General features: G+C 41.0%; 1 protein-coding gene across 4 annotated transcripts in view; it reads left to right on the top strand.

Annotated features, from left to right (window-relative positions):
* bahd1 (bromo adjacent homology domain containing 1) overlaps positions 1-17086 on the top strand; it is a 71967-nt gene extending 54881 nt beyond the window's left edge. For all 4 annotated transcript variants that reach the window (XM_059953672.1, XM_059953690.1, XM_059953680.1 and 1 more), the window contains 4 exons: positions 3512-3671; positions 11298-11377; positions 14607-14698; positions 15878-17086. In XM_059953672.1, the coding sequence (XP_059809655.1) occupies positions 3512-3671; positions 11298-11377; positions 14607-14698; positions 15878-16064 (519 nt within the window). In that variant the 3' untranslated portion in view covers positions 16065-17086. The remainder of the gene's footprint in view (positions 1-3511; positions 3672-11297; positions 11378-14606; positions 14699-15877) is intronic.
* Positions 17087-26771: the final 9685 nt, after the last annotated feature.

The raw sequence follows: 26771 nt of genomic DNA, 5'->3' as shown, positions 1-26771 counted from the left end.
GATTTTTATATGCTAACAAGTTTTGATATTAATATGAATAGAAGATTAAAGAAAGGGAAATCAATTGTGGAAAAAGAAACTAGTTGCTCATTAGTTGGTGGAATATTACTCGCATGATACCACCAGGCCAGTACTGGGTGCTTAGCCATTCACAAATTGCACTGGCTGGAATATAGCATTCACCTTAAGCAGCTTATATTACTTTGTGGACTAAGTGAGAAGGTGCTTCACCTTTCTTCCTGCTTCCATACACAGGAGAACACCTGCATTTCCACACAGGACTCCTGGTGTTGCCTGTGATGCATGAAAATACAGATGGTAATTGCATCAAAATTACAAGCAATGCTTGTAGGTCAGTGGAGTTGGAGCATTTCATCTTTGACCTGGAAAGTTAACTCTGTTTCTTGACCTACAAATGCAGCCTGGCCTGCAGAGTATTTCCAGCAATTTTTATATTTTAATTGTCTTTAAAAAGCAATGATCGTTAGGACTGCAGCTTGGTGGAACAAGAAAAAACATGGCAAGGGTCACCTGATTTACTTGAATTGTTAAAGACTTTTACAATTTAACTGTTGAATGTTCATTTAGAAATGTTAGTACAATCAAACAGCGATGGCAATGTTTCTCTGAACGTACCGTCATTACTTCTAATAAGCATACAAATTAAGAAGCCTTTGTGTTCTCAAAAGTTAGTGAGCAGCCTTAGATTTTGCCAAACCGACATTTCCTAAGAATCAAGAAATGTCCCAATTGGAATTATTCCAATCGCAAATCTTTTTTATTTAAGTTTCCTTTTTCTGTTCTGTGTAACTGAATTCAGAAATGTGTGCTTCTTATAAGTTGTGTTCTTTTGCAGTTTATCATTCAGCTGATTACTTCTGTTTTGCTGTTTCTTTGCAAGCTAAAGCATAATTTTTTTTATTTTTGGAGGTATAAGTTTGTATTTTCGACTAGATATTTGGCTAGAGTTTCTAATGTGATTTTATGCCTGAACCCTAAAGTTAAATAAAAAATTCTTATTTGAAGTCCATACTTGTCTGAAAGTGAGGTTATAGTCCATTTATTTCATCCTATCTGTTAATTATCGTCAGAGGCTTTTACTACTTGATATGTCTACTGAGATGCACACACCAAATCAGGTGTCATTTTGAAACTACTTCATTAGTTAATTGTAGCAGGAAGAATTTACTATAGTTCTCTGTGGTAAAACTGTTTATGATCTCAGATGTTTTTCATGCTTCATATTCGCTCATCATTTAGGAGGAAGCTCTTTATCTCATTAAGCCTGTTACAACACTCAGACCAATCCCAACAATTCCATTCCTTCAGTTACTTCCCAGTAATCTATTCTTTCATATGCTCATTAACCACCCCACCCCACCTCTGGCATTAAAGCTTCAGACATTTATGTGAATACACTAACAATTTAGGTTATGATTTGAGTGCATGAAGGAATTTGTTGCCTATCTGTACACTTGGCACCTTTGTGCATGCTGGTCTGCATTGTCTTCGGATCCAGAAATACCTCAAATTTAAGATCCTTGTACTAGTGATCATGTTTTCCATGGCTTTGGCCCTCCTCCCTCTATTCATCTTCAGACGTAATAACTCTTGAGTTCTCTGACCTCCATGGTTTCTGCCACCTGAGCCCAAACTCTAATTTCCTTTCTAAGCTGCTCCCAGAGACCATATTTTCACCAAATTTCATTGCATATGATGATGTATTTTAATGTTGCTCAAGTTGTGTGAATATTACTTCTGTAAAGTGCTCCGGGGAAGTTTTCAGGGGCATTTGAAGATGCACTATCAGTGCATCAGGTTGTCAAGGATCAGGTTAAAATTGCCTAGGATGTACCTTTGTAATTGTACAATCTGTCAACATCATTAGGGTGAATTTTGTAGGTAGAAGAGTACTTCACATAAATTGGTGCTTTAGTAGGAGACTATATAGGGACATTATGAATACCATGGTGTAGTGAGATTGAGAGAGTGCTATTCTGGATTAAGCTACTTGACTCTATAGAGGCCTGTTTCCTGTAAGCAAGCTTTGTACAGTTTGTACCCTGTACATTGATGAGAGAAATATGGAGATTATCTACATTGATAAGTTTTGGATATTTACCCTTAATAGACTGAATACCAGAAGAAGCATCATAATTTTATGTGCAGAGTTGTGCTAATACACACTGAGATTTGTATTACTTTTCAGGATAGGTACAGAAAGCTCTTTCAAAGCACCTTTCACAAGCAAGATACCGCAATCTTTAATGAAATGTGTTTGAATTGTAGCCACTATTTGAGTGTAAACAGCAAATTGCTGTGCAGTCCTGATTTAGACATTACAATCCTGTCCATATAATATGGAATCTCATATTTTTGCAAGAATATATTCTGTCTATTACCATAGGAAGAACTAGGCTCCTGTAAATTTTTATTAGTATTTGTTTGATAGGTCAAATGAATGTACTTGGTTTAACACTCCATGGAAAAGATATTAACTTCTGATATGTGGTATTTCCTCAGTAGCAAATTACATGCATCTGACCAGATTTTGTTTTACCAAGTCTGTGATCTGGACCTCAATCTGTCCCCTTCTGAATGACAAACAGAAAATCTGTAGTTGCTGAAAATCCAAGCAGTGCACACAAAATTCGGGAGGAACTCTACAGGCCAGGCAGCATCTAGGAAAAGAGTATAGATAACGTTTCAGGCCGAAGCCCTTTGGCAGGACTGGAGGGAAAAAAGCTGAGGAGTGGATTTAAAAGTTGGGGAGAGAGTAACACCAGGTGATAGATGAAACCTGAAAGGGGAGGGGATGAAGTATAGAGCTGGGAAGTAAATTGATAGAAGAGACAGAAGGCCATGGAAGAAAGAAAACGGGAAGAGCACCAGAGGGAGGGATGAGCGGATAGGAGTTGAATTAAGAGAGGGAAAAGGGGATGTGTCACATTCCGATATGTCTATCCATGGCTCCTCCACCTTTGGGATGAGGCTATACTTAGGTTGGAGGAACAGCGCCTTGTATTTCTTTTGGGTAGCCTCCAACCTGATGGCATGAACATCAGTTTCTCAAACTTCTTGTAATGCTCCCACCTCCCCTTCACAATTTTCCATCCCTTTTATCCCCTCTCATCTTATCCCCTTGCCTGCCTTCAACTCCCTTTGATGCTCTTCCCCTTTTTCTTTCTTCCATAGCCTTCTGTCTCTTTCACCAATTTACTTCCCAGTTCTTTACTTTATCCCCTCCCCCTCCAAGTTTTACCCATCACTTTGTGTTTCTCTCTCCTCCTCCTCCTCCTCCCACCTTTTAAATCTACTCCTCAACCTTTTTTCTCCAGTCCTGCCAAAGGGTCTCAGCCCGAAACATTGATTATACTCGTTTTCTGGATGCTGCCTGGTCTGGTAAGTTCCTCCAGCATTTTGTATGTGTTGCTCTCCTGAATGAGTCACTTGACCTTTCTCCTTGTCCATGCTGTTTCCAGTTGATTATCTGACCCTTTTTGCTCTCCAGGGTGAAGTGCAGCCCCTGCTTCGTAAGTGTTACTCAGCTGTTGAAAGGGATGGAGAAGTGGTCAAGGTTCGGGACACTGTTTTATTGAAGTCAGGACCTAGGAAGAAGTCAATTCCATATGTTGCCAAGGTTTCTGCACTCTGGGAGGACCCTACATCAGGTAAGTCAATTGATCCAATGTAAAAGCAAAGCAGGGCATGCAAGGAAACATCGTGCCTCTTACCCATAAGACTTAATAATCTGAACCATGTGAACCTTTCTAAATGTTAACATGAAGCATGAGTTCTCATTGTTTTCTTTTTTCATCCTCCATAACACTAGCATTAGCTAGCTGAGTCCCAGCTCTCATCAGGGTCATTTTCCACATGCTTATGTCTGCCGACCTTAATTGTTGCTGTTTGCAAAAGGCCATGATTTTAAAATGTTTGTGCTTGTGTTTAAATCCTTCCATGACCTTTCCCCTTTCTATCTATTAATCTTTCCCAGTCTTACAGTCCATCTCTGGCCTCCTGGTCATTCCTGCATTAATTGCTGCATCCTTTGGCCAGTAGAGGTGTAGCTGGAAGTCCTTTGCTAAAGCTCTCCACCTTGCCCAAAGGTATCCCTTACCAGTCTTTGGCCTCTCACATAGCTTAGTGTCCCAAATTATGGTATCGCTCCTGTGAAGCCCCAGTGGATGTGTTTCCATGCAAGGTGGTTGTTGTTCTTGGTGTAGTTGAATATCCTGTTTATTTAGGTATTCCAGAGAGAAAGAGAACGACAAAGTAGGAAGTAGAGAGATTGAAAAGGGTACAAATTCAGTGTAGTCACTGTTTAAAAGTAATATAATGGGAATAACGAATCACTTATGCTTCCCCTTGATGTAACTTGGTTTTCTGCATGACCCTTCTGCAGAACTCCTCAGTCCAATACTAGATCTTTCTGCTTGGCCATTCTAATAGCTAGAGGTTAGAAATGGATATCCTCTATAGTTGCTTCTGAAAGGTGCTGTTCCTGTAAGCATCTTTTGTGAGGGCTGCCACGTGGGGATATCCCTGTTATTCAGTCAGCAGTGTGTGGTTGGAATTTCATGCCATATCCAGTGTTCCTGTCAATAAGGAAATCCCCTTCAAAGCAGCATCAGCAAAGCATTAGCTAGGGGTGTCTTAAGAGCAGTTCGTATGTGCCCACCAGCATGTTTATTGCCTCTACAACTCAGCATTGTGCTGTTGATACCCAAGTGAGAACTCCCAAAGAGCAGACCCACTATTTAGTGTAAATTGTGTCCAGTTCCCGTGCCTGTCCTTTTCGCTAGTCCAGCTGTAGGTGTTGCGTTACTTGAAAAAGCGGCCTTCCACTTTTGTAAAGGGATTGAAGAGCTGAGAGCTCTTTAGTACTGCAGTTGTTTAGTGTCGGCTGGGAGATTGTGAAGGGACATTTATTGCTTGGGAGGGTTATTGTGCTCAATAAGATGTCAAGGGAGTTGCGCAAGGCAGATGGCCTGTGAAATACCATAGTGATTGATGTTTGGTGGCAGCCAGCAAAAAGGAAATGGGACCACCCCTTTCTGTGCTCTGAGTACCGTGCAGAAGCTTGCTATGGGAATGCTGTCACTCCATTGCTCAGCAAATTTATCGTCTGTCTGACTTTCAAATCTTCAGTCAGATTACCAGTAGTTTCTACTGCCAAATGCAGGACACTGGGAAACCACTTCACCTTGGCTTGATCCATTTCTAAAGGCTTGGCATTAGAATTCAAATCCTTAGATTCAGCCCTTCATTTCTTCCCTGTATTGTCACTGGCAGTCTTCACAGTAAGCAATAATGTAAGACTGCAGGAGCAGACTAGGGATTCTAGTCTCTTGCTTTAGTAAAAAGGTAAGGTCTTTACTCTAGCAAAGATTATTATAATGTAGGAGGATACCACTCAGTCCATAATGTCTGTGCCAGCTATTTGAGAAGAAGGAAGTATCCAGTTACTTTTACTTTTCTGCTCTTGGTCTGTGGCCCATTAACATTATTATTTTTAAATGAGTACCTAATTCCCCTTTTTTTTAAGCTTTCTATCCAGTCTATTTCTGCCATTCTTTCAGGACAACATTCCATTTCATCATAGCTCACTGTGCTTTTTAAAAAAAAAAGTCTCTTTCTGCCCCACTAAACTTTATCCAAGATTGCCAAATCCAGATCTAACCTCCCCTGGGCTATGCTCAGATGGCTAGCAAATCTGCAGTTCTTCCATAATTTGAGACTTTGTCATAAATATTTCACACATCTGCCACTTGTGATGTTAAGTGGTACTTTCTGCTGTTCAATTGGTAACATTAAGCACTCATTACAGAAGGCTTTGTAAATCTCCCTAGCTGTGTCTCACTGCTCAGAAAGAGGAGCTGCTGGACCCAGCCTTTACACAGAATTACTTGGAATTTACAGCACAGAATTAGGTCATCCTTTGCACTTTGTTGATACTCGCACAAACCTCATCTTACACTCAATGTCATCCCTTATTCTTTCATGCTGATCTGAATTCCTCTCAATCGTTTCTTCTGCTAATACATTCCAATTTAAATCATACTCTGGTAACACAGAAGGAAAATTTGCATTTAATTTGGCTTTCCTTGGGTCCTTCTGAGGATGTTGTGAAATACAGCCAGTGAAATACATGTGAAGTGTCATTATCCCTTATGATATTCTACACTTTGTAGTCTGTTGAATGTGGTTTCAGCCTACACTGAAAAGTTCTTGTCTAATTTTAAGGACTTTTATTGACATCCTGATTGTTAAGAGAATCGAACCCAGAATATTAAGTCTTCCTTACTGGATCAGAGACCTTTAATTTTCTTGGCTCTCTGAGCTGCTTAAAAGGGTCTCTAGATGGGTAGCTTTGCAAGGAGGCAGTTTGGAACCAAGTGCTTGTCCTTCACATGATTTGAGTTTGTAAATCTAAACTTTTCAGTCATTTGTGATGAGGCTGCTGTGAACAGCATTTCTAATGTTTTTGTCCCATGTCCGTGTTTCTAGATCTGCTGATGCTGGGGCTAGTGCTGTGTAACCAGTAGTGTTAGCTCCTTTGTGATGTTGGAGAAATGAATTCCTGTTTTCCTAATCTGCTTAGTGTGCTGGCAGATGATCTTAGACTGTGGCAGCTGAGGAATTCTTCAGAATTCATGGGATGATTGTTCTTCAGTTCCAAGCCTGATCTTTTTCTTTACCAACCTTCACACGAGGGGAATAACTGGCTACCCAGTCTTTTCTCCTTCCTATTCACTTTTACTTTCAATCTAATGATCCAGAGTCTCTATGGAAGAGGAATTTTCAGCAGTTTATTTAGAAGTGATTCTTGTATATTGTTGTTTGAAACATTGTCAGTACTTGCATTAAGTCTTGCTGGTGTTGAGGGCTCTGTTATCATTTTGATGCATTTCATACTAAACCAAAAGGAAGACATAGTTTTTAAAACTTAATCATTTTAGTTATTTGCCATCTCTAAAGGGATCCTATCACTAAACATATCTTTACCTCCTCCACTTTCCTCAGGGATCAGTCCTCCCATGATTCCCTTGTCCATTTGTCTCTCCCCACTAATCTCCCTCTGGCACCTCCCTACAAGCGGCCTAAGGGCAACACCTGCAAATACACCACCTCCCTCACCTCTGTAAAGAGCCCAAGGCAGCCCTTCCAGGTGAGACAGCACTTCACCTGCAAATCTTCTGGGATCGTCTGTTGTGTCCAGTGCTCCTAATGCAGCCTCCTGTACATTGGTGAGACCTGTCATAAATTATAACCGCTTCATCAAGCACCTCTGCACCATCCACCACAAGTGGGACTTGCCAGTGGCCAAACATATTAATTCTGATTCTCATTCCCGTTCTGATGTGTCTTGTGCTAAGATGAGGTCACCCTGAGGGTGGAGGAGCAACACCTTATATTGTTCTGGGTAGCTGCCAGCCTGATGGCATGAATATTGATTTCTCATTCCGGTAAGCAAATCCCCCTCTATTCCCCACTCTGACCTTTTACCTCTTCTTACTTACCTATTACTTCCCCTGGGTTCCCTCCTCCTTAGCTTTCTCACCCATCTGGCTTCACCTATCACCTTTTTCCCTCTTTCCCCTCCCCCTCCTTTTCCAGAAGAATGGTTTTGGCCCAAAACATCAACTATCTATTCATTTACGTAGGTGCTGCCTGGCCTGCTGATTTCGTCCAGTGCTTTATCTTGCCATAAATTTTAACAATCATTTGAGAGTTAATTCTCTTTCTGGTTGACTGAACCAGTGGTACAATCTTTCTAGAGACTAGAGTGGGACCAGGTAATTAAAACATCCTCGTGTATAAGTCAGGCACCAAGTGCTAATCACACCTGTTTAATTTTAGTCAAATGTTAGTCTTGTCTGCTTGTAGCACGTGGGCTTTGTTCAGCCCTGTGCCCTTGCTGCTGTGAGAAATTCTCTGTAGTACTGGCTCAAATTCAATGGTTGTGAAACGTGTGATACAAACACTGCTGTTTCAGGGGAAGCCAGTCTAATGTGGAATGGCTGCAGGCTGAGAGAAATTCACAGAGCAGGAGTCAGTGTGGTCCTGTCTCAAAATGTTTGGGGTGCTTCTTCAGTGTTGCTCAGTTAATAAAAGTATCGTAGATGCATAGCCACCAGTGTGGTGAGCACATCAGCCATTTCACAAGTTCCCAGAAAAGCCAGTGCAATGACCTGATAATCTCCCTTATTGATGTTGGTTGAAGAGTGAAAACTGGCTGGGATACCAGTGAGAGAGCTCCCTGTCTGTTTGGTGAATCGACAGAGCAGAGGCACTTTAAAAGTTGCAGTGCAATCATTCTGCTGTGGATTAACAACCTAAGTCTTTGGAGTAAAGACACAAAACAAGAGCAGCAGTCTACCACAAGTCCCTCAAGCCTGTTTTGCCATTAAATAAGGTAATGGCTTATCTGTATTTAACTCTACTGGGAAACTACTAAATATCAAATATTCGGATGAAAGTTCCCAAAGAAGTTTTTGACTCCATCTTTAGACATGTATGGTTTGTTCGTCTGATATAGTGTCTTGGATAAACAAAAGAAAAGACAATATTGTTGCAACATGTGTTCAAGTTTGTCATTCAACCATACATGCATACTGATGAATACAGCCAAACGAAAGCGTTACTCCAAGGTGCAAAACGCATTGCCAACAGACATACACAGCACAGGCACACATAGCACATGTAAGACAGCAGTAAAATGCAGTCATACAAGAAAATTAGTCTTGAGTCCCCCCAGTCCATGAATGTTGTAACAGTGTGTAGTGGAACACAATACTGCTTGTCTGCAGCCGAGTAAGTACTGTGGGCCAGCACATGGTCCAGCATGGACACCATGCCATGCTACCTCCGGCACTCTGGTGGAAAGGCACTTCACCCTGGGCCGCTACAAATGTGCGCCACCACAGTCTGATGCCTAGTCCTTACGACAACCAAGGATTGTTTGCCAATAAACCAATGAATTGTATTTGAAGCATTCTGCATCACCAATGTCCAAGAGGGTCCTGCGGTAACAAGACAAGTGATGAAGATGATCACTCGCTGTTGGATTGCAATGTCCAGCAGGTTCTTATGATCATAAAAATACATTTAAATAAAAGACAATAGCACCTTCGTTGACCCTGTAGATGCCACTATGTCCAAGCATGCTTCCATCTTACCAGAAGTGGAGTGTGTGTGCGTGTATGTGCTGATTTTACAATCATTTTAGTTTCCATGAGTTTATATATGCACCTGCTTCTGAATATTTGTCAGCAAGGAAACTCATGATATCAATCACAGGTGCACTGATGTTCTTATGACAGAACATTGAATAGCCCGTTCACACAAGTCTGGCGCAGGTAGTAGATTTGGATCAAACTGAATCCTATGTAATTAATATAATTCATAATCTATCAAGTAGTTACAGATAATTGATGCATCTGTCACAGAACTTGGATTGGATTACAAGTGGATGCTGACCACGTGATAAAAGCTGATGAAAGGATGGTGTAGCGCAAAACATGAACTGAATAAGAAATGGTGGGTGGAGCAGATCTCTACCACAAATGAAATGGTACATCACCAGACTGCATTATGTAACAGCATTCCAAGATCACAAGGCATGTCCCATGCAAAGATGTATACGTTGTGCATTTTATTCTCAGGAGATCTCCATCTAATCCTGGGTGGAGCTAAGTAGCAATTTGTCATTTTTGTTGAATACACAATTGTTTTGTATCTTGAGTTCCCATTGTGGTAGTTTGGTGAGTGAATGAGGTATTAAATTCTGAGTGATCCCCTGCTGATCATTTTATAGAACTCAGCAGTTCCGTCAATAATCAATAGAACTATGGGCCATCCGTCTAAATGTGGGCTTACCAAATGGTGGTGCTTACTACTCATTTTCTATTCTCAAAAATGCATTAGCCACATCTGAATTCCCAGTGGCCACTACCATCGGGATTTGTTCTTCCCTGCTTTCATTCCAGCCATACCTTTTTAAAGTAGCAGTGGCCCTGTGGCTTGTGTAAGGATTGAACTGTAAACCTTTATGATCTAGATAGTTTAAAAAGAACGCTGTATAGCAGTTTCATTAGTAAACTGCTTTAAACTTGCAACAAATCTAGTTCCTATTTCCTTTGTGTGAAGGAGATCAGCCATTTCTGAGATATCCAAACTACTCTGTATGGTACCAATAATCATTCTGTGGTCAAAGTCACTTAGATAACATTTCTACCCCATCCTAATGTTTGGTCTGAACATCTTAACCATGTCTGCATGCATTTATGCATTGAGTTGCTGCCGGGTGATTGGCTGATTAGATATTTATATTTATGAGCAGGTGTACCTAATAAAGTGGCCATTGAGTGCATATTTCTAGCAGCAGTCAGTAGATCAGCTGGGAATTTGCAGTTCTAGTCTTTGTTTTAATAAAATATGTAGAATGTCAGTTATTACGTGCAGAGATCAAGTAAAATTATGAATTGCAGATGCAGTTTGGTGTACTGATTTATGAAATGCAGCTACACATGTGGTGAGTGATGTTACATCTGGGTAACAGTCCCTGCCTTAATATCAACATACATTTGACCTTCCTCTCCATGTGGATTTACATATTGCTAGATTTGCCACCAAAATTATGGAGTACAGACATTTTGTGAAAGGTTACATGGGGAACTGCATGCATAGAGCACTCTCCACTGTTTTAAATGCAAAAATAATTTCAAATCTTGTGATTGAAGTGGATGTACTTTCTTCGATTTGAGATTGATTAGTTATCTGGTTTTCTATATTTTTGAATGTAGTTGTCGTGGATAAAGCTGGAATTTTCCGCACAGCTGAATTGTCTCAATGAGATAGTAGGGGTCTTTGTTGAAACTTGTAGAGGCTAGAGGTTTGACACAACAGAATGGCTTCTCAAGTCACTTTAGAATGAAGCTTAAAAACTAGACTGGACTGAAGCAACAATGGCAAAAATGTCAAATTTCTCTCAGTAAATGATAATTGTGAGACCATTTGAGTTTTGAGAGTTTGATAGCTTTTCAATAATTGAGTTCATATTCCCCAATTCATATTGTGGGATTTGGACTAAGTTCTCTAGACAACTCGAGCAGCAAACCTACCGTAGTCAGCGCAGCAGCTCTTGTGCAACAAGCCCAATATAGTTGTTTGCAGGGATGTTTATCAAATCCCTAGAGGTACCTGACGTTGCCAAGTCTATTGTACAAGTTTGAGTGGTTATTGTAGCTTTCACCTGAGTTTGCGCTCACTAAAGTGTTACTTTCTTCTTGTAGGGGAACTCATGATGAGCCTTTACTGGTACTACAGGCCTGAGCACATCCAGGGAGGCAGAAATCCCAGCATTCACTGTGAGGTGAGCATCACCATCCTTCCCTACAAAATTAGGCACTCCTTTCTACATCCTCTCCCTTAGCCTCTTGCTCTGTGCCTTTGACCCTATTCTGGTCTTTTCTCCTTATTCTATCTCTTGCTCTTTGCCTTTTGCAATATTAGCATCTCTCACTAGCATCAGTCTTGTGCCTTGATATGTGGTAGTGTGACTTCTTGAACTTCATTGTGCTTTTGTCTTAGCTTTTTTTAGGTGGTTATTGCTTTTTGTTTTATTGCAGTTACTTTCGATGTATAATGAAACGGTGACTGAGTGAAGTCAGAGGAAGAACGGGTCTTTCCTTGTCCTGTACCACATATAGCATGGAGGTTAACATACTAATGAATTAGAAAGTATTATAGGCCATTAACTGTAACCATTTTTGAATACAGCAGGGTTAAGAGCAAATGAGCAATGAATGGCAGGTTTATCTAGTTTAGGTGCTGCTTTTCCTGGGACCTGAGAGAGCCACTTTTCCTCTGGTGAAAGTAGGCTGAAACAAAGCGAAATCCAATATACGCCAATTCACTACTGAAATCCTGATTTTCACATAAGGTAGTGGAGCAGGTACGGATGACAGGATGACCCCTCTCTAATGAAGGAGGTGTAAGGCACTCTTCCCTCCACTAGCCTGTAGGTCACCTTTGGACAAGGTGTAGCACCTGCCTAGGTCTCAGTCATGATCAAGGGAAGCCATTGGAGCAAGTGGTAGATGGTCACATGAGCAGCTGGTGCATAATCACAAATTCTGGTTATGTGACAGTGATACCAGGCAGACAAATCTCTAAATAGAGTATTGATAATGGCTGGGGTCACCCATCTTGTAAATACACTACCCAGAAGAAGGCAATAGCAAGCCACTTCTGTAGAGATATTTGCCATGAACAGTCATGTTCAGAAGACCATGATCACCCCTGCCATATAGCACAGCACATAATGATGATGAGTAAAGCAGATCGTGGGACAGAACACAACAAACTGAGAAAAACAGTAACTCTCTCCCAACTCATTGTGCTCATGGTAGTCAGGTGCAATTAGGGACAAAGCCAATCCTGATTCAGGGTCCTGACCTGAAACCATTTCAACAGTTCCTTCTCCACTACAACCTCATCACCATTAATATTGTTTGACCAGCTGAGTTCCTCTAGTAGTTTGTTGCTCAGATTCCAATATTTGCATTTGTTTGTCTGGAGAATAAATGTCTTTAAAAAGAAAATTGAAATAGAAGTAGATTTGGGGCATTTGACCCCTTGTTACCCCTTTCCTGTGCAATTTCCATGCCCTCGATAACCTTAAATCAAATATCTGTCAACCCCTGCCTCGAATGTTCTCAGCAACCAAGCTTACACAGTCTTTTGTAGGGAACTCCAAAGGAATTAACAGGCAGGATAGACAAAGGAGAGTCTGTGGATGGTGTTTGCTTAGATTTTCAGAAGGCCTTTGACAAGAGGCTACTTAACAAGATAAGAATCCATGGTATTACAGGAAGATAGTACTAGGCATGCCCTTGTCTCACTGTTACCATCAGGTAGGAGGTACAGAAGCCTGAAGGCACACACTCAGCGATTCAGGATCAGCTTCTTCCCCTCTGCCATCCGATTCCTAAATGAACATTGAATCTTCGGACACTACCTCATTTTTTTAAATATACAGTATTTCTATTTTTGCATGTTTTAAAAATCTATTCAATATACATATACTGTAATTGTTTTACTTACTATTATTTTTATTTTATGTATTTTTTCTCTCTGCTAGATTATGTATTGCATTGAACTGCTGCTGCTAAGTTAACAAATTTCACATCACTTGCCAGTGATAATAAACCTGATTCTGAGCATGAAGAGAAGATTGGATGACTAGCAGGAGGCAAAGGGTGGGAATAAAGGACACCTTTTTTTGGTTGGCTGCCAATGACTGGTGGTGTTCTGCAGGGATCGGTTTTGAAACCGCTTCTTTTCACATAATATGTCAACAAATTAGATGGAATTGATGGCTTTATGGCCATGTTTACAGATGATACAAAGATATCTGGAGGGACATGTAGTGTTGAAGCAAGAGTCTACAGGAGGATTTAGATTGGGAGAATAGGCTAAGTGGTAGAAGGAATATAGTGCAGGGAGGTGTATGGTCATGCATGTTGGCAGAAAGAATAAAGGCATAGAGTATTTTCTAAACGGGGAGAAACCTCAAAAATCAGAGATGGAAAGTGACTTGGGACTCCTCGTGCAGGATTCCCTAAAAGTTCATTTGCAGATTGAATCGATGGTGAGGAAGGCAAATGCAATGTTGGCATTCATTTTGAGAGGACTAGAATATAACAGCAAAGATGTAATGCTGTAACTTTATAAGGCATTGGTCAGACCATACTTGGAGTAGTGTGAGCAGTTTTGGGCCCCTTATCTAGGAAAGGATGTTCTGACATTGGAGAGGGTCCAGAGGAGGTTCATGAAAATTATTCTGGGATTGAAAGGGTTAACATTTGAAGAACATTTGATGGCTCTAGCCTGATCTTATTGAGTTTAGAAGAATGGGGGGGGGGGGGAGACTTCACTGAAGTCTAAAATATTGAAAGGCCTGGATAGAGTGGATGTGGAGAGAATATGTCCTATAATGGGTGAGTCTAAGACCAGAAGGCACAGCCTCGGAACAGAGGAACTTCTATTTAGAACAGCGATGGAATTTCTAAAATGAAATGGCCTAATTCTACTCCTATGTCTTACGGCCTAAACTTTAAGCCCCTCTATCAGTTTTGAATGGTAAACCCCTTATTTTGATACTGACCCATACCTCTAGATCTCCCAGCTGGAGAAACATCTACCCCGTCATGCCATTTCAGAATTTCATACATTTCATTGAGCCATCTCTTTCATTAGTCTTTCAAATTTGTAATGGATCCTTGATCTTTTTTTTCACACAGTGAGTCCACTCCTAAAGAGCTTTGAATGTACTTTTTTTTTACTAGCAAAAATGGGCTCTGCCCTTGCATGACAAATAAAACTAGATCTTATTTACTCAAAGTACCAATTCTGAGCAGGCCTAGCTCCCTTTTTACTACAAGGGAGAAATTTCATTGTTGCTGGTAAGTGCACTATTACTCCTTTGTTGCTCGGTTAGCCAAGGAACCACAAGTTCCTTTGAAATTGTGATGACATCTTGTCTGAGCTGACTGAGACTGAATACATCAGGTTTATTAATTTGTCTCCATCCCCACCAGAATGAAATCTTTGCTTCTCGGCACCAAGATGAGAACAGTGTCGCCTGCATTGAAGAAAAATGTTACGTGCTGACTTTCTCTGAGTACTGTAGGTGAGTGACACTGGGCTTTCCAGTTCTATGGCCAATGGGAAAGGCAGGGTGGTTCAAAAAGGTACTCAGAGTGGATCCTTAAACGTAAAGTAGTAGCTAATAAATGGGATTTGAGAGACACCATTCCTTAATGACTGGAATAGGGGACTGAGTATCTCACAACTGGATTAAGTCAATATATACATGTATTGAAAAGAAAGTTGGGTGAAATCATAGAGGATAAAAGAAACATGGAAAGAGGTGGATGATCAGTCCCAAGAAGATAACCAGATAGGAACCAAAATGGAGTGGGTGGTTAGATGGGTATCTTGTGTGTATTTTTTCTTTGCTTTTGCACTGCCCTTGGCCACACTTTTACATGAGAAGTAGGTCACTCCACCTCTTGAGCATGATGCACTCTCAGCTATATCAAGACTGATTTAACTTCATATCCCTGTTTGCATTGACCAACAAAAAACATAACGTCCTGAAGGGTCCAATTGTTTCCCATTTTAGAGATGCTGAGGGAAAAGATTATATCAATTTTCCCTTCTTCATATGGAAAAGGTCTTCCTGGTTTTGCTTCTGAATAATACAGTGAACAAATTTTTTTTCTCCCACAAATTCTGCATATTGGAAATATTCGCTAAATATATATCTTTCTTGCTGTTTGTTGTTCTAAAAAAACTGGGATAGATCTTCCATCCTCAATTTTAAGCCCAGCAACATTCTGATGAATCTATATTGTACTCACTCCAACATCAATGTATCTTCTTGAGCCATGGTGTTCAGAATTGAATGCAGTAGCCAGCTGGGACCTGACCAAGGCTGGCATAACAATCATCTGAGATGCATTGAATGAAAATTGTTAATTGTCTGCAAAGTTGCTTGCAATTGGGGCTTTGAGGTACACAGGTAGGCTCTGATATAAGATGCAGGAGATTCTGCAGGTGCTGGAAATCTTGAGTAACACACAAAATGCTGGAGGAACTCTGAAGGTCAGATAGCATCTATGGAGGGGAATAAACCATCGGCATTTTGGGCTTAAGAAGGGTGAAGCCCCAAGTGTTAGCATTTTTTCCCCTCCTTAGATACTGCCTCCAGCATTTTGTGTATGTTGGTCTTGCACAAAATATTACTGGTGTAGAGTCCTTGAGGACTTGTCATTCTCATTCATCTTCTCATCTTGGCTTTCCACAGATTCTGTGCCTTGGCAAAATGGCGAGAGGAAGGGTTTCCTGATCAGAGGCTAGTAGTACCACCCTCTGAAGAGTATTCTACACCTTCACACCGCAAGGTCCCAGAAAACACAGATCCTGATCTGGTGTTCATTTGCAGGCACGTTTATGACTTTCGTCATGGCCGAACTCTGAAAAACCCACAATAGTTATGGCACTTCCCAGATTCCAAGAGACCTCAGGTGTAAAAAACTGAGCACGCAGCAACAGAAAGAAACCAGAATGAATGGATTTTGACTGGAGATGTAATTCCACAAAGCCTTCCTGATGGACAACTGATACTCTTACCTTTGCCTTATGTACATAGATTAGATGAATTTTTATGACCTGCTCAATTGACTGGATACCAAAGGACAGTGACCGACCTGAAGACTGGCTCCTGAGAAATGGTGCTAGTTTCTGCACTAACCAATTCAACTGTCATCACAACACTCGAGTCACTTTTCTCATCCTTATCCTTCATCACCACTAACAACGGGTCCCATTTCCCAAAAGATTGCTGATGCATTTCACAGTTTCTATCCATTAAACGCAGCGACAAGAGATATTGCACTTGTATTCCAAACCAATTTATTTCTCAAATGACCTTTGCCCAATTTCCAAGCTGGCCATCAGTGAATGCCAGCACTAAAATGTTTACGTCTGAATTCGGATATCATTCCAAATTCTTTCTCTTTTTTTTCTTTATTTTTAATTATTATTTCAAAGAAAATTGCTTATTGGAATTAAATTTCAAAAATGTATTGACTTTTGAGGAAGAAAAATTAATATATGATTTAAGTTTGATAGCTATGTTTGAAGAGACCTTTTTAAAAAAAATAGTTCTTTCTCTACTGATGTTCTGATGTTTTCACTTGAAAGGTTTAATAATGTTTGAAGTGTTAGGCCCATGGTCAATAGAATTAAAGATGTTTCTTGAGGAACTATAGTTTCTTAGTTTTTTTGGCCTTTAAAAGGAGTAGCCTATGCATTCGTTATGCTCTTCACTAATACTTCTGCCATTATTCAGTGCCATGAGTTCTTACTGAGATTTGCCAGAAACCCAAGCTTCTGGTCATCTGATTTAAAATGGACATCATCCTCCCAACAGATTCCAGCTAACCTGACATCAGCTTAGTGTCACCAGCGACCTGGCTCAGTTTTAAGGCTCCAAGGAAATAGTCAATATTATTCTTTAAAGAGCCATTCGCAATATCTTGAATCACTTTGTAGACATTAAAAATACTACTTCAAATAAAAGGCAGAAGATGCTTGGTATGACAGACAATGTCTGTGCTAAGAGAAATAAAGGTAATGTCTTGGGTGGACCTGGAAATGCTGGTTTTAAAAATTGATGAAAGATTAGCAATTAAATGAAGGCAAAAGGGAATAAATGGTACTGGGATCACAGTGCTAGCTAAATGGATAAGCAATAAGATAGAGGTTAGAGATATTAAATTCATTGTCACAGCAACTGTCTTGGAAATAGAGCAATCTAGAAGACTCTGGAGCACCTTATTGAAAACTGAAGTAGTGTTTCACAGGAGCCTGAAACACAAGACAGGGAAAGGATGTGAAGTTACAGTGACCAAAAGAGCTGGATTATGCTTGTGGACTGAACAGTAATAATTCACAAAACAATCAGTCCATGTTTGATTTCCTCAGGATAGAGGTATTGTGAATAAGTAAATTGAAAGTTGTGAAATTAAATTCCTATTCTGCACAAAGGGGGGAACATAGTAGCCTTGGACTACAGAAAAGATGGGAAATAAAAGAGCAAGTATTTGGTACACATACTACTTGTACAGAAAGAAAGGGAAATTGCTAGCAATGTAGTTGTACCACAGGTGGCAAAGGAAGTGGAGTGGTGTGGAAGGTTCTTCAGAAAAAGTATAAGGAATCAAAAGTGTGAGGAATGGGAGTGAAAATTAGATCATGGGTTCACACAGGATGTAGAGGCTTGTAAGGAAGAAGGCGTCAATAAAAGAAACCCTATGATGTATCTAACACGGAATACAAGATGTGAGCAATTTAAATGCAATGAATTGAGAGTTCTTTGCATGCAGGAGCAGCATCAATTGAGGAAAGGACCATCAGAAGTACTAATGGTGTAGTAAGAACATGCAAAGAAGCAAGGTGTTGAATCTTCACTGGAAGTAGGGTTAAAAACAAGAACCTATGGGGTTAACTCTTGCGCTTTCAATTAATATGCAGGTGTATCTCAGAAAAGAACATAGCAAAAAGGAGGAATCAGGCAAAGGGAAGGAAACATGGAAATAAAAGCAAAGTTGACATCTTTAAATTGGGAGGGCAGGAGACAGCAGCGGGAGTCTTTTCATACTGTGTAGGGAGGGAAAAGTAGAGAAAAGGACTGGACTACAGATAGGAAAGAAATGTTCTACATGCCACAGAGAACTGTTTAAGTCCCTACTAGTTGGTGGTGAAGGAGCGACTGTAGCAGCTCCTGAGATTAAAGAAGATTTGCCAGGGATCAAAGTGGGTGGGCGAAAGACATGAGCATACCTGCAAGTCAAGAAGAGAATGGTCCCTGTGTAAAGTAGAAAGAGAAGTGGGGGAGGGGCAGTGAGGAGATGTGGCCAGTAGTGGGATCCTGTTGCTTAGTATGCTAGTTGTGGAAACCATTTGGGTGCTAGGTCAAGACTAGGGGGAAATCCATCTCTTTTCTGTCTGGGGAGGGGTGGTGAGAACAGAACTGCAAGATATGGAGGTAATGTACATTCAGTGGCCACTTTATTAGGTATAGGACTGGAATCCAGTGTGGTCTTCTGCTGCTGTAGCCCATCCACTTCAAGGTTTGATGTGTAAAATGTGGTTATTTGAGTCACCCTCGCCTTCCTTTGAGCTTGAACCAGTGTGGCCGTTCTTGTCCATACTACACCAACCGCCGCCACTGGGCTATAAGCGTGCAGGAGCAGTGTGTGCTCAAGGGGACACACGCTGTCTCGGCTGAGGCTCGAACTAACACCCTTCAGATCGCCAGCCCAAAGCCTTAACCACTTGGCCATGTGCCAACATTATCCTCTGGCCACTCTCATTAATAAGGCTTTTTTGCCCACAGAATAATGGATGTTTTTGTTTTTTGCACCTTTCTCTGTAAATTCTAGAGACTTGTGTGTGAAAATCCCATGAGATCAACAGTTTTTGAGATGCTCAGACAATTCCATCTGGCATCGACAATCATTCTGCAGTCAAAGTCACTTGGATCACATTTCTTACCCTTTCTGATGTTTGGTCTGAACAACAACGGAACCTTTTGACTATGTCTGCATGCTTTTGTGCATTGAGTTGCTGCCACATGATTGGCTGATTAGATGTTTGCATTAACGAACAGCTGTACCTGATAAAGTGGTCACTGAATGTAAATAAGAGCTTTGTCAATGATGGAAGAAGGGGAGCCATGCTTCCTGAAGAACCCAAGAGGAAAACCTCATCTTGAGAACAGATGCAACTAATAGAGAAATTGAGAGTAGGGAATAGTTTCCTTACAAGTAGGAGGAAGTATAGTTGAAGTAGGTGTGGATTCCATTAGTTTATGATAGATATTGGTGAATAGTTTGTTTCCTGAGAGACAGGTCCAGAAAAGGAAGTCTAAAATGGTCCAGGTGATTTTGGGCAGGGAGTAAGTTGATGACAAAGGTAATAAAATTGAGTTCTGCGGAAGCACAGTTATAGCAGAGAAAAAATTGGGGAGGGCTACTAGAGTAGATTTGAAGACTGTTGAACATAGTCAACGAAAAGACAGGCACTGCTGGAGCCCACGTGAGTGTCCATTACTAACCTTTGATAGCCAGATGGTGAAGATGAGGTGATTGGAAGCGGAGAATTGACAGTAATCAAAATAATGGAAAGCTTTGTTGTCCAGGATATAGATAGGAAGAAACTGGGTAAAGGGAGATAGAATAGTTGAGGTATAAGGAGATGCATTTGGTTGGGCAAGAGCTGGCAGAAGCAATAGGTCTACCAGCGCAATCCTTTTTGTGGATTTTGAAAGAAGGGAGCTATGGTCAGGTTGGAGACAGTGGATGGATCATGTTCTGATGCATTGAGATCTGTAAATGTCCAGGAGACAGTGAACATGTTCATGGAATCTTGGTTTCTAGAAGTCAGTGTGCCAGACTACAACAGCTCCCCTCTCTTATCTGCAGGTTGGGATTGGTGTGAACTGGGTAAGCTTGGAAATGGGTGAGGGAAGTGGGGGAGTTACAGCCATGTCATGTCTGCAATTAAAGCTGAAAAAGACAAAAGGCCAGAAGGGTTGTCCAAATGGAAGGGATGTGCTTGAGGCATTAGAGAAGGTCATCATTGGGGGTGGGGGTGTGAGGAAGAGGGGAATGATTTCCTGATAAATGAGCATGGAGGTGAAGGTAGCAGAAGAGTTCAGCATCATCTTGGGACTGAAACCCATTGAGGTGCAGGCACAAATGTACGAAAGTGAATTTGTAAGTTCAGTTTCAGGGTTAAGTAAATGGGTGGATGTGGAGCTGAAGCTAATCATTGCAACTGGGGAATTTATATCTGGGTCATTAAATGCAACTCTTAACATGAAGCTTGCATCTGTGTGGTAACTGAATGAGGCAGTCATCACATAATGACACAGACAACCCATGTACAGTAGTTCACTGATATATTTTAGGGACAGAAACATCTCATCCTTAACTAGTTAGATTCAAGAATTGCAGTTGATGAAATGTTCTACCTAACCACTATGGAGACAGTTTAGGGGTGGGTAGTAAATGTCAAAGTCATGAATTTAAAATATTTTCTAAAAAGTTCTTGTGTTAACATCTTGTGAAAGATGGCACCTCCAACCATGCAGGTCCATTTTAGTCTGCAGTGAGGGATGATCCGAGTTTTTGCTCAAATGTTTGGAATGGGCTTTCAACCCACAACCTTGCAGTTGCAAGGTTTCCCACTCAACCGTTCAGAAGCAAAATAACATGAGAAACACTGGAAAAAGACAAATCAGACTACATTCAAAATGGAAAAAAGGTAGGTTGGTGTTTGTTTTTGATGCCCTTTTGTTAGAATTGGGTAACCAATAAATATGCAGGGGGTGTGGTGAGTGAACGTTATATAATAGTGAGCAGAATGATGTAGAATTACACTTGGGTACAGCATTTATCATTGGATTTACAAAATGTTTTGTTCACAGAGCTTGGTTAAATATTAGATTCAGATATATCACATGTACATCGAAACAGAAATGCATCATTTGCATTAACCAGCAAACCTAAAGGTGTTGTAGGAGCAGCCTGCAAGTGTCACCACACATTCCAATGGCAAATAACATGCCCAGTATGCTCAGCAGAACAATACAGAACAGAACAAGCAATGAAATGACAACAGCAAATCAAACCCTTTTCCTCGGTCATATCCATGCAGGCAGTCCTCAAACCACAGGACAGTCTGTACCACCGATAGACTCACCGACAGTAGGCTTCTGACTTCTCTAGTGGCTTCGGCCATTGGATATCAGCTTCTGAACTTCCAATCGGGTATCGGGCTTTGATTTTTCAATAACTGATAACGGGTCACTAACTCCAGACCATGAACACTGGACTTGCTGACTCACTTTCCTGGCTCTCGTGTCCCATGCTCACAGACAAACGATCTCAGGGCCCACTGATCCGGGGGTCTCGCTGACCTAGTGGGCCACCAGTACTCCTTGTCCTCATCCACAGCACTAACCAGCTCGACATTCACAGATGTTCTTCATCACCACATTGGCCATGTGGCGTGGACTGCAGATGTCTTTTGTCCCATGTCCGCATTGCTGTCCTTTAACCATGAGTGGAAGCCTAGATTTTCGACACCCATTCTTGTAACTGTCCTTTGAGAACAGAGTGAAGGCCTGGATTTGGGATGACGTTGGCTCCATTGCACATCGCTGGTCTTTGAGCATGGAGTGAAGGTCTATACTCCAGCCTGACCTCTAACTCCTCCATATCCCTGTCCCTAAACTCTAACCTGGTCCCTAGCTTCCCCATCTGCCCTCAAAATCATCACAACTAAATCTGGGCCACAACCTTGATGAAAACCACAGATTGATGCCACCTTGGGATGGCTTAAGTGGTGCTTCAGAGGAAATACGCTGGCATCTATCAAAAAATCATATAAGATGTTTGAAATGGAGATACTGAGAAAGGGAAGAGTAGAGTCAGAATGGAACCACGTGGAGGTTGAATATAGGTTCTATCCAAATGCAGAGAGGAATACAAATGCAGTCATTGCTGCACCTAAAAGAGCTGGTAAGTATTGAATAGGACTGAAACAAAGATTCCAATTACTATATAGAAAGGTATGAGTTCAAGCTACACAAGTCCCTTTGATCTGGAAAAAGTGATTGGAGTTGAAGGTGAAAGTTGTTTAATGCGAAAACAAGTTCAGCCAAGTCTGAGTGTTGGTGAAGGGAACAGTCTGAACCTTACTGGAGAAAGATGCAGAGGTCTCTTGGACTACCTTGGTGTGGGATGGATGTGCAGAGGGATTGTTGTACGCCCATGGTAAAGTGATCTGGTAGGGACCAAGGAATTGTCTGCTGTCAAAGGTAGAAAAAGGCATCGGAGGTATATAAGTGTTGGAAAGGAATGGATCAAGAGAGAAAGGATAGATTTGAGGCATAATGAAATAATTGCACTGTGGCAAGAGCAAGCTAATACCATAGGCCTGACTGCAGTCCTACGACTGTATATGGACAGAAGCTTGAATGATGATCTAGGAGCGTTCTTGAGTAGGGGTATAGCCAGTTCTCTTACTACCATACTTGTTCATCTGGTTGCACATGTTCTACAACTCCAATCATTTTTTTCCAGATGAAAGGCATAGTTATAGGGGCTTGCATGAGCCCAAGCTACCTCTTTTGTAGGAAACAAAGTAGTCTTTGTTTCATTTTACCCATTCTATTACCAAGCTGGCGTATAAACAGCATCCCCACCACTGAAACTCCCCCTAACCAACAGCTGCCTTTCCCTTTACTTAATTCTACACTTTGGTTTCTTCCTCATTCCCTAATTTTGAGCTTTCTTCTCTGCTCCATTACAAGGGCTTTGATGCTTGCAAGCATGAGAACCTTGTAGACCTGGTTATCTCTGCCTGTCTGTTGAGATCCCCTTCACTGCCACTTCTCAGCTTCCCTGGATCAAGATAGAAAAACCTCAATCCCTTCCTGCACCCTTGCTGCCCAGAGGAATTTTCCCAGCCTTTAATGTGCCATGAGTTGAAGCACCCTTTCTCTACAGCTGGTTTTTGGTTGACTGGGTTTTGTCCTCTCAATGGGATTTTCCTTTTGCACAGGAAGCTGCTCCCTCCCCAACTAATCTATTCATCTATACATTTCCTGACAATTTCCTTTATAACCACAGCAGATGTGACATCTGTTTTTTTGCATGTTTGTTGTCCAGAGGTCTTAACCCCCCCCCCCCCCCCACAATGGAAGGTGCATTTGTATGTATCCTGCTTTTAATTAAGTGCATGCTACTCATTGCCTGACATAAGGTAAAATCCAAGGTTACCTGTCTGTTAGATCACTCCTAGTGCCTTGTCAATCCATCTCCCTTATTCCCATTCCTAATATATTTCAATTACTTCCTAATCAAGCCAAACTTTGCAGACTTTAGGAGCAGTATTACATTTCCTCAACAACATATAGCCTTGAGGTGCTGCCTGTTGAGTGCTCCATTTTGGATCCATACCAGCACCTTTCTGATGACTCCATTGCCTGAGTAATATTACCCAGAACACGCGGTCCCTCGGTAATGATCAGGTCTTATTTTTGCAGATGTTCACATGTCAATTTTGTTTGTCATGGGGAAAATTTGCAAAGAATCACTTGATACAGTAACCATGCCTCCACAGTACAATAATGAATGGCATCAAAAGCACAGAAGACTGGTAAGAAAGAACAGTGAGCAAAAATGGAAAGAGGGGAAACTAGTTTTGCTATGTGTAGGAACAAATGTATGTACATATAAGTTTTAAATGTAATAGTATTTATGAAAGCTCGCTCATACGCACAGCTGTCTATAAATTTTACATACATAAACCAAGGATGGTCTGTAGTTTTTCACTCCTAACCAAGAACCTCTCTCCATGCCTTGTCTCTCTGACAGGAAGCTTTTTATTAAAATGACACTAGTGCTGGCAAAATGAATTTGCGAAGCCACTTGAAAGTGTGACACTCTTTCTGGTGAAAATACTCCCACAATGTTTTTGGGTGTGACTTCCAAGATTTCCAAGCAGCAGCAAAGGTTTAGTGATACATATCCAAATTGTGAGTTGTGTGCTTTGGATGATGAACCTCCTTCAGCGGACAGCCTAGCAAGCCACTAAGAGCTTGAGGTGCTGTCTAACAAGGCTTGGTAAGTTACTGTGGTAGATCTTGAAGATAAACCATGTTTTACCTTTGGCATTTGCCCTCTTCCCCCATTCACTTAAGTCAATCTTTTCTTATTTCTGTTTCCTTTTGAATAGTTGTCCATTTATTGAGCTGTGTATTTTCAGCACCTTTTTTTATTTGATATTGTGTCATAACGGTCTTTGATCCCTTAGCTGCTTTTGTAATGAAATGGAATATAGTAACTGGTATGTGCAAAGTGGTCCCACAGTCAGCTACATGAACATGACTAGATTCCTTTATTGTTGGTATGTGTAATTCAGGAATAAATATTGGTTGGGGAGGGCAGGGAATCGACCACCATTTAGAAGTGCTCCCTTTCGCCTGTAATAATTATTGCCTTCTTGAGACTTGGCCAACCTCCCTTTATATCTGGCTATCCAGCTGTTAGAGACCACCCAGTCAAAAACCTGCTTCCTCCTGTGATACTTTCTCCCAGCATTCCCTGATCAATTATATTCCAATTAACAAAGCCCATTGGGGTTTTGTCAGAGACTGGGAGCTTGGTAATTAATTGACATAAAGATCTCATCTCTCCCAGATTCTACGTAAAGAGGCTCCTCGCAAACTGAAGTGTACTGCCTGAAAGTGATTGAAACAACAGTAGCTTTAAGAAAAGAAATGGTTAATTATTTGGAAAGGAAAATTTGCATTACTACAGGGAAGGAGCAAGGAAGTAAAACTGACAAAGTCTCTTTCAAAGAATATGCATAAATCTGTTTATCCTAATGAACTTAAGTACCATAAGATTCAATGAACTGAAGTTTTCATCTGTAGTTTTAGCATAGATTGCTGGCGGTCTAAACCCCTTGAATATTTAACAACACAAAAGCTAGAACAGGCAAACTCTTTCTGGCCCCTGAAGTGATATGGCTGATCCACTTTCCCACATTATCTTGAAATACTTGAACATTCATCATATTCTGACTCATTATCAATCTGTCATACTGAACTCTTGGGTAGACAGAGAGAATTCCAGCATACTTTGAATGAAAGAATGTCCCAAATAGTTAATCTTCAGTCACTAATTTTTAGTTTAGGACACACTGGAAAAAGGAAAATAAGTGTCTAAATATAAAACAAGCCCAGACCTTTAAAATTAGTGTGTGACAATGAAATTATCTCTCATTCTCCTAAGCTCCAGTAAATATAGACCCAATTCTCTTCATAGGACACACCGCCAACTGCAACCCTGAAATCAACTTCTGCTGTTTTCTCTGTAAGGCCCTCTACTCTGCCCCAGCTGAACAGACCAAAACTGAATGCAGTGCTCCAAGTACAGCCTCACAGAGGCTTCAAATAACCGTTTTGAGATCTGTTTCTTTTTCAACTTACATGCTTGGAAAATCACATTTCCAGTCTTTTAATGTTCCTAATTGTTCATTGCATCTGCACGTTAAATTTCTGTGATTTATGCACATAGGCATTTAGGTCCCTCTGAATAGCAGGCAACATTTCCCCAGTCTATCTTTTTTTTAAAGTAACCTGTATTTCTCCATATTATATTCCCATGGACACTTCATCACCTTACCTGTCTATATTCCCATGTAGCCTCTCTGCACCTTCTTCACATCTCATTTTCCCACCTCTGTAGGCTTAGATGGCATATGCTTAATCCCTCATCTGCATCATTGAACTAAGTCCTAAGCACTGATTGTGTAGTACCCCACATAATACACTCTACCAGTCTCTTGCCCCCCCCCCAAAAAATCCACTTATTCAAAATCTCTTCATTAATCTGTTATTCAAGCTGTGCTGATGCTGTGCCCACAATGTTTTGATTCAATTTCTTAGAACTTGGACCATAAGATATAGGAGCAGAATTAGGCCATTTGGCCCATCAAGTCTGTTCTGCCATTCAATCATGGCTGATCCTTTTTTTTCCCTCCTCAGTCCCACTCCCTGGCCTTCTCCCCATAACCTCTACTGCCATGTCCAATCAAGAAGCTATCACTCTGCCTTAAATACACTCAATGATCTGGCCTTCACAGTTACCTATGAATACAACAAATAACACAATTCACCACCCTCTGGCTAAAGAAATTTCTCCACATCTCTGTTTTAAATGGATGCCTCTCTATCTTTCAAGAAGGAGCTAGATAGATATCTGATGGATAGGGGAATCAAGGGATATTGGGACAAGGCAGGGACCTGGGTATTGATAGTGAATGATCAGCCATGATCTCAGAATGGCGGTGCAGACTCGAGGGGCCGAATGGTCTACTTCTGCACCTATTGTCTATTGTATCCTGAGGCTGTGCCTTCTTGTCCTAGACTCCCCCACCATGAGAAACATCCTTTCCCCATCTATTCTGTCTCAGCCTTTCAAAATTCGAAAGGTATCAATGAGGTCCCACCCTCATCCTTCTAAATTCCAGTAAGTACAAACCCAGCGCCATCAAATGTTCCCCGTGTGATAACCCTTTCATTCCTGGAATCATCCTTGTGAACCCCCTCTGAACCC

This window comes from Hypanus sabinus, chromosome 2, assembly GCF_030144855.1.
Source record: "Hypanus sabinus isolate sHypSab1 chromosome 2, sHypSab1.hap1, whole genome shotgun sequence".
NCBI lineage: Eukaryota > Metazoa > Chordata > Chondrichthyes > Myliobatiformes > Dasyatidae > Hypanus > Hypanus sabinus.
Note: the sequence above shows the minus strand (reverse complement) of the source record. Positions and strands in the feature narration are given on the sequence as shown.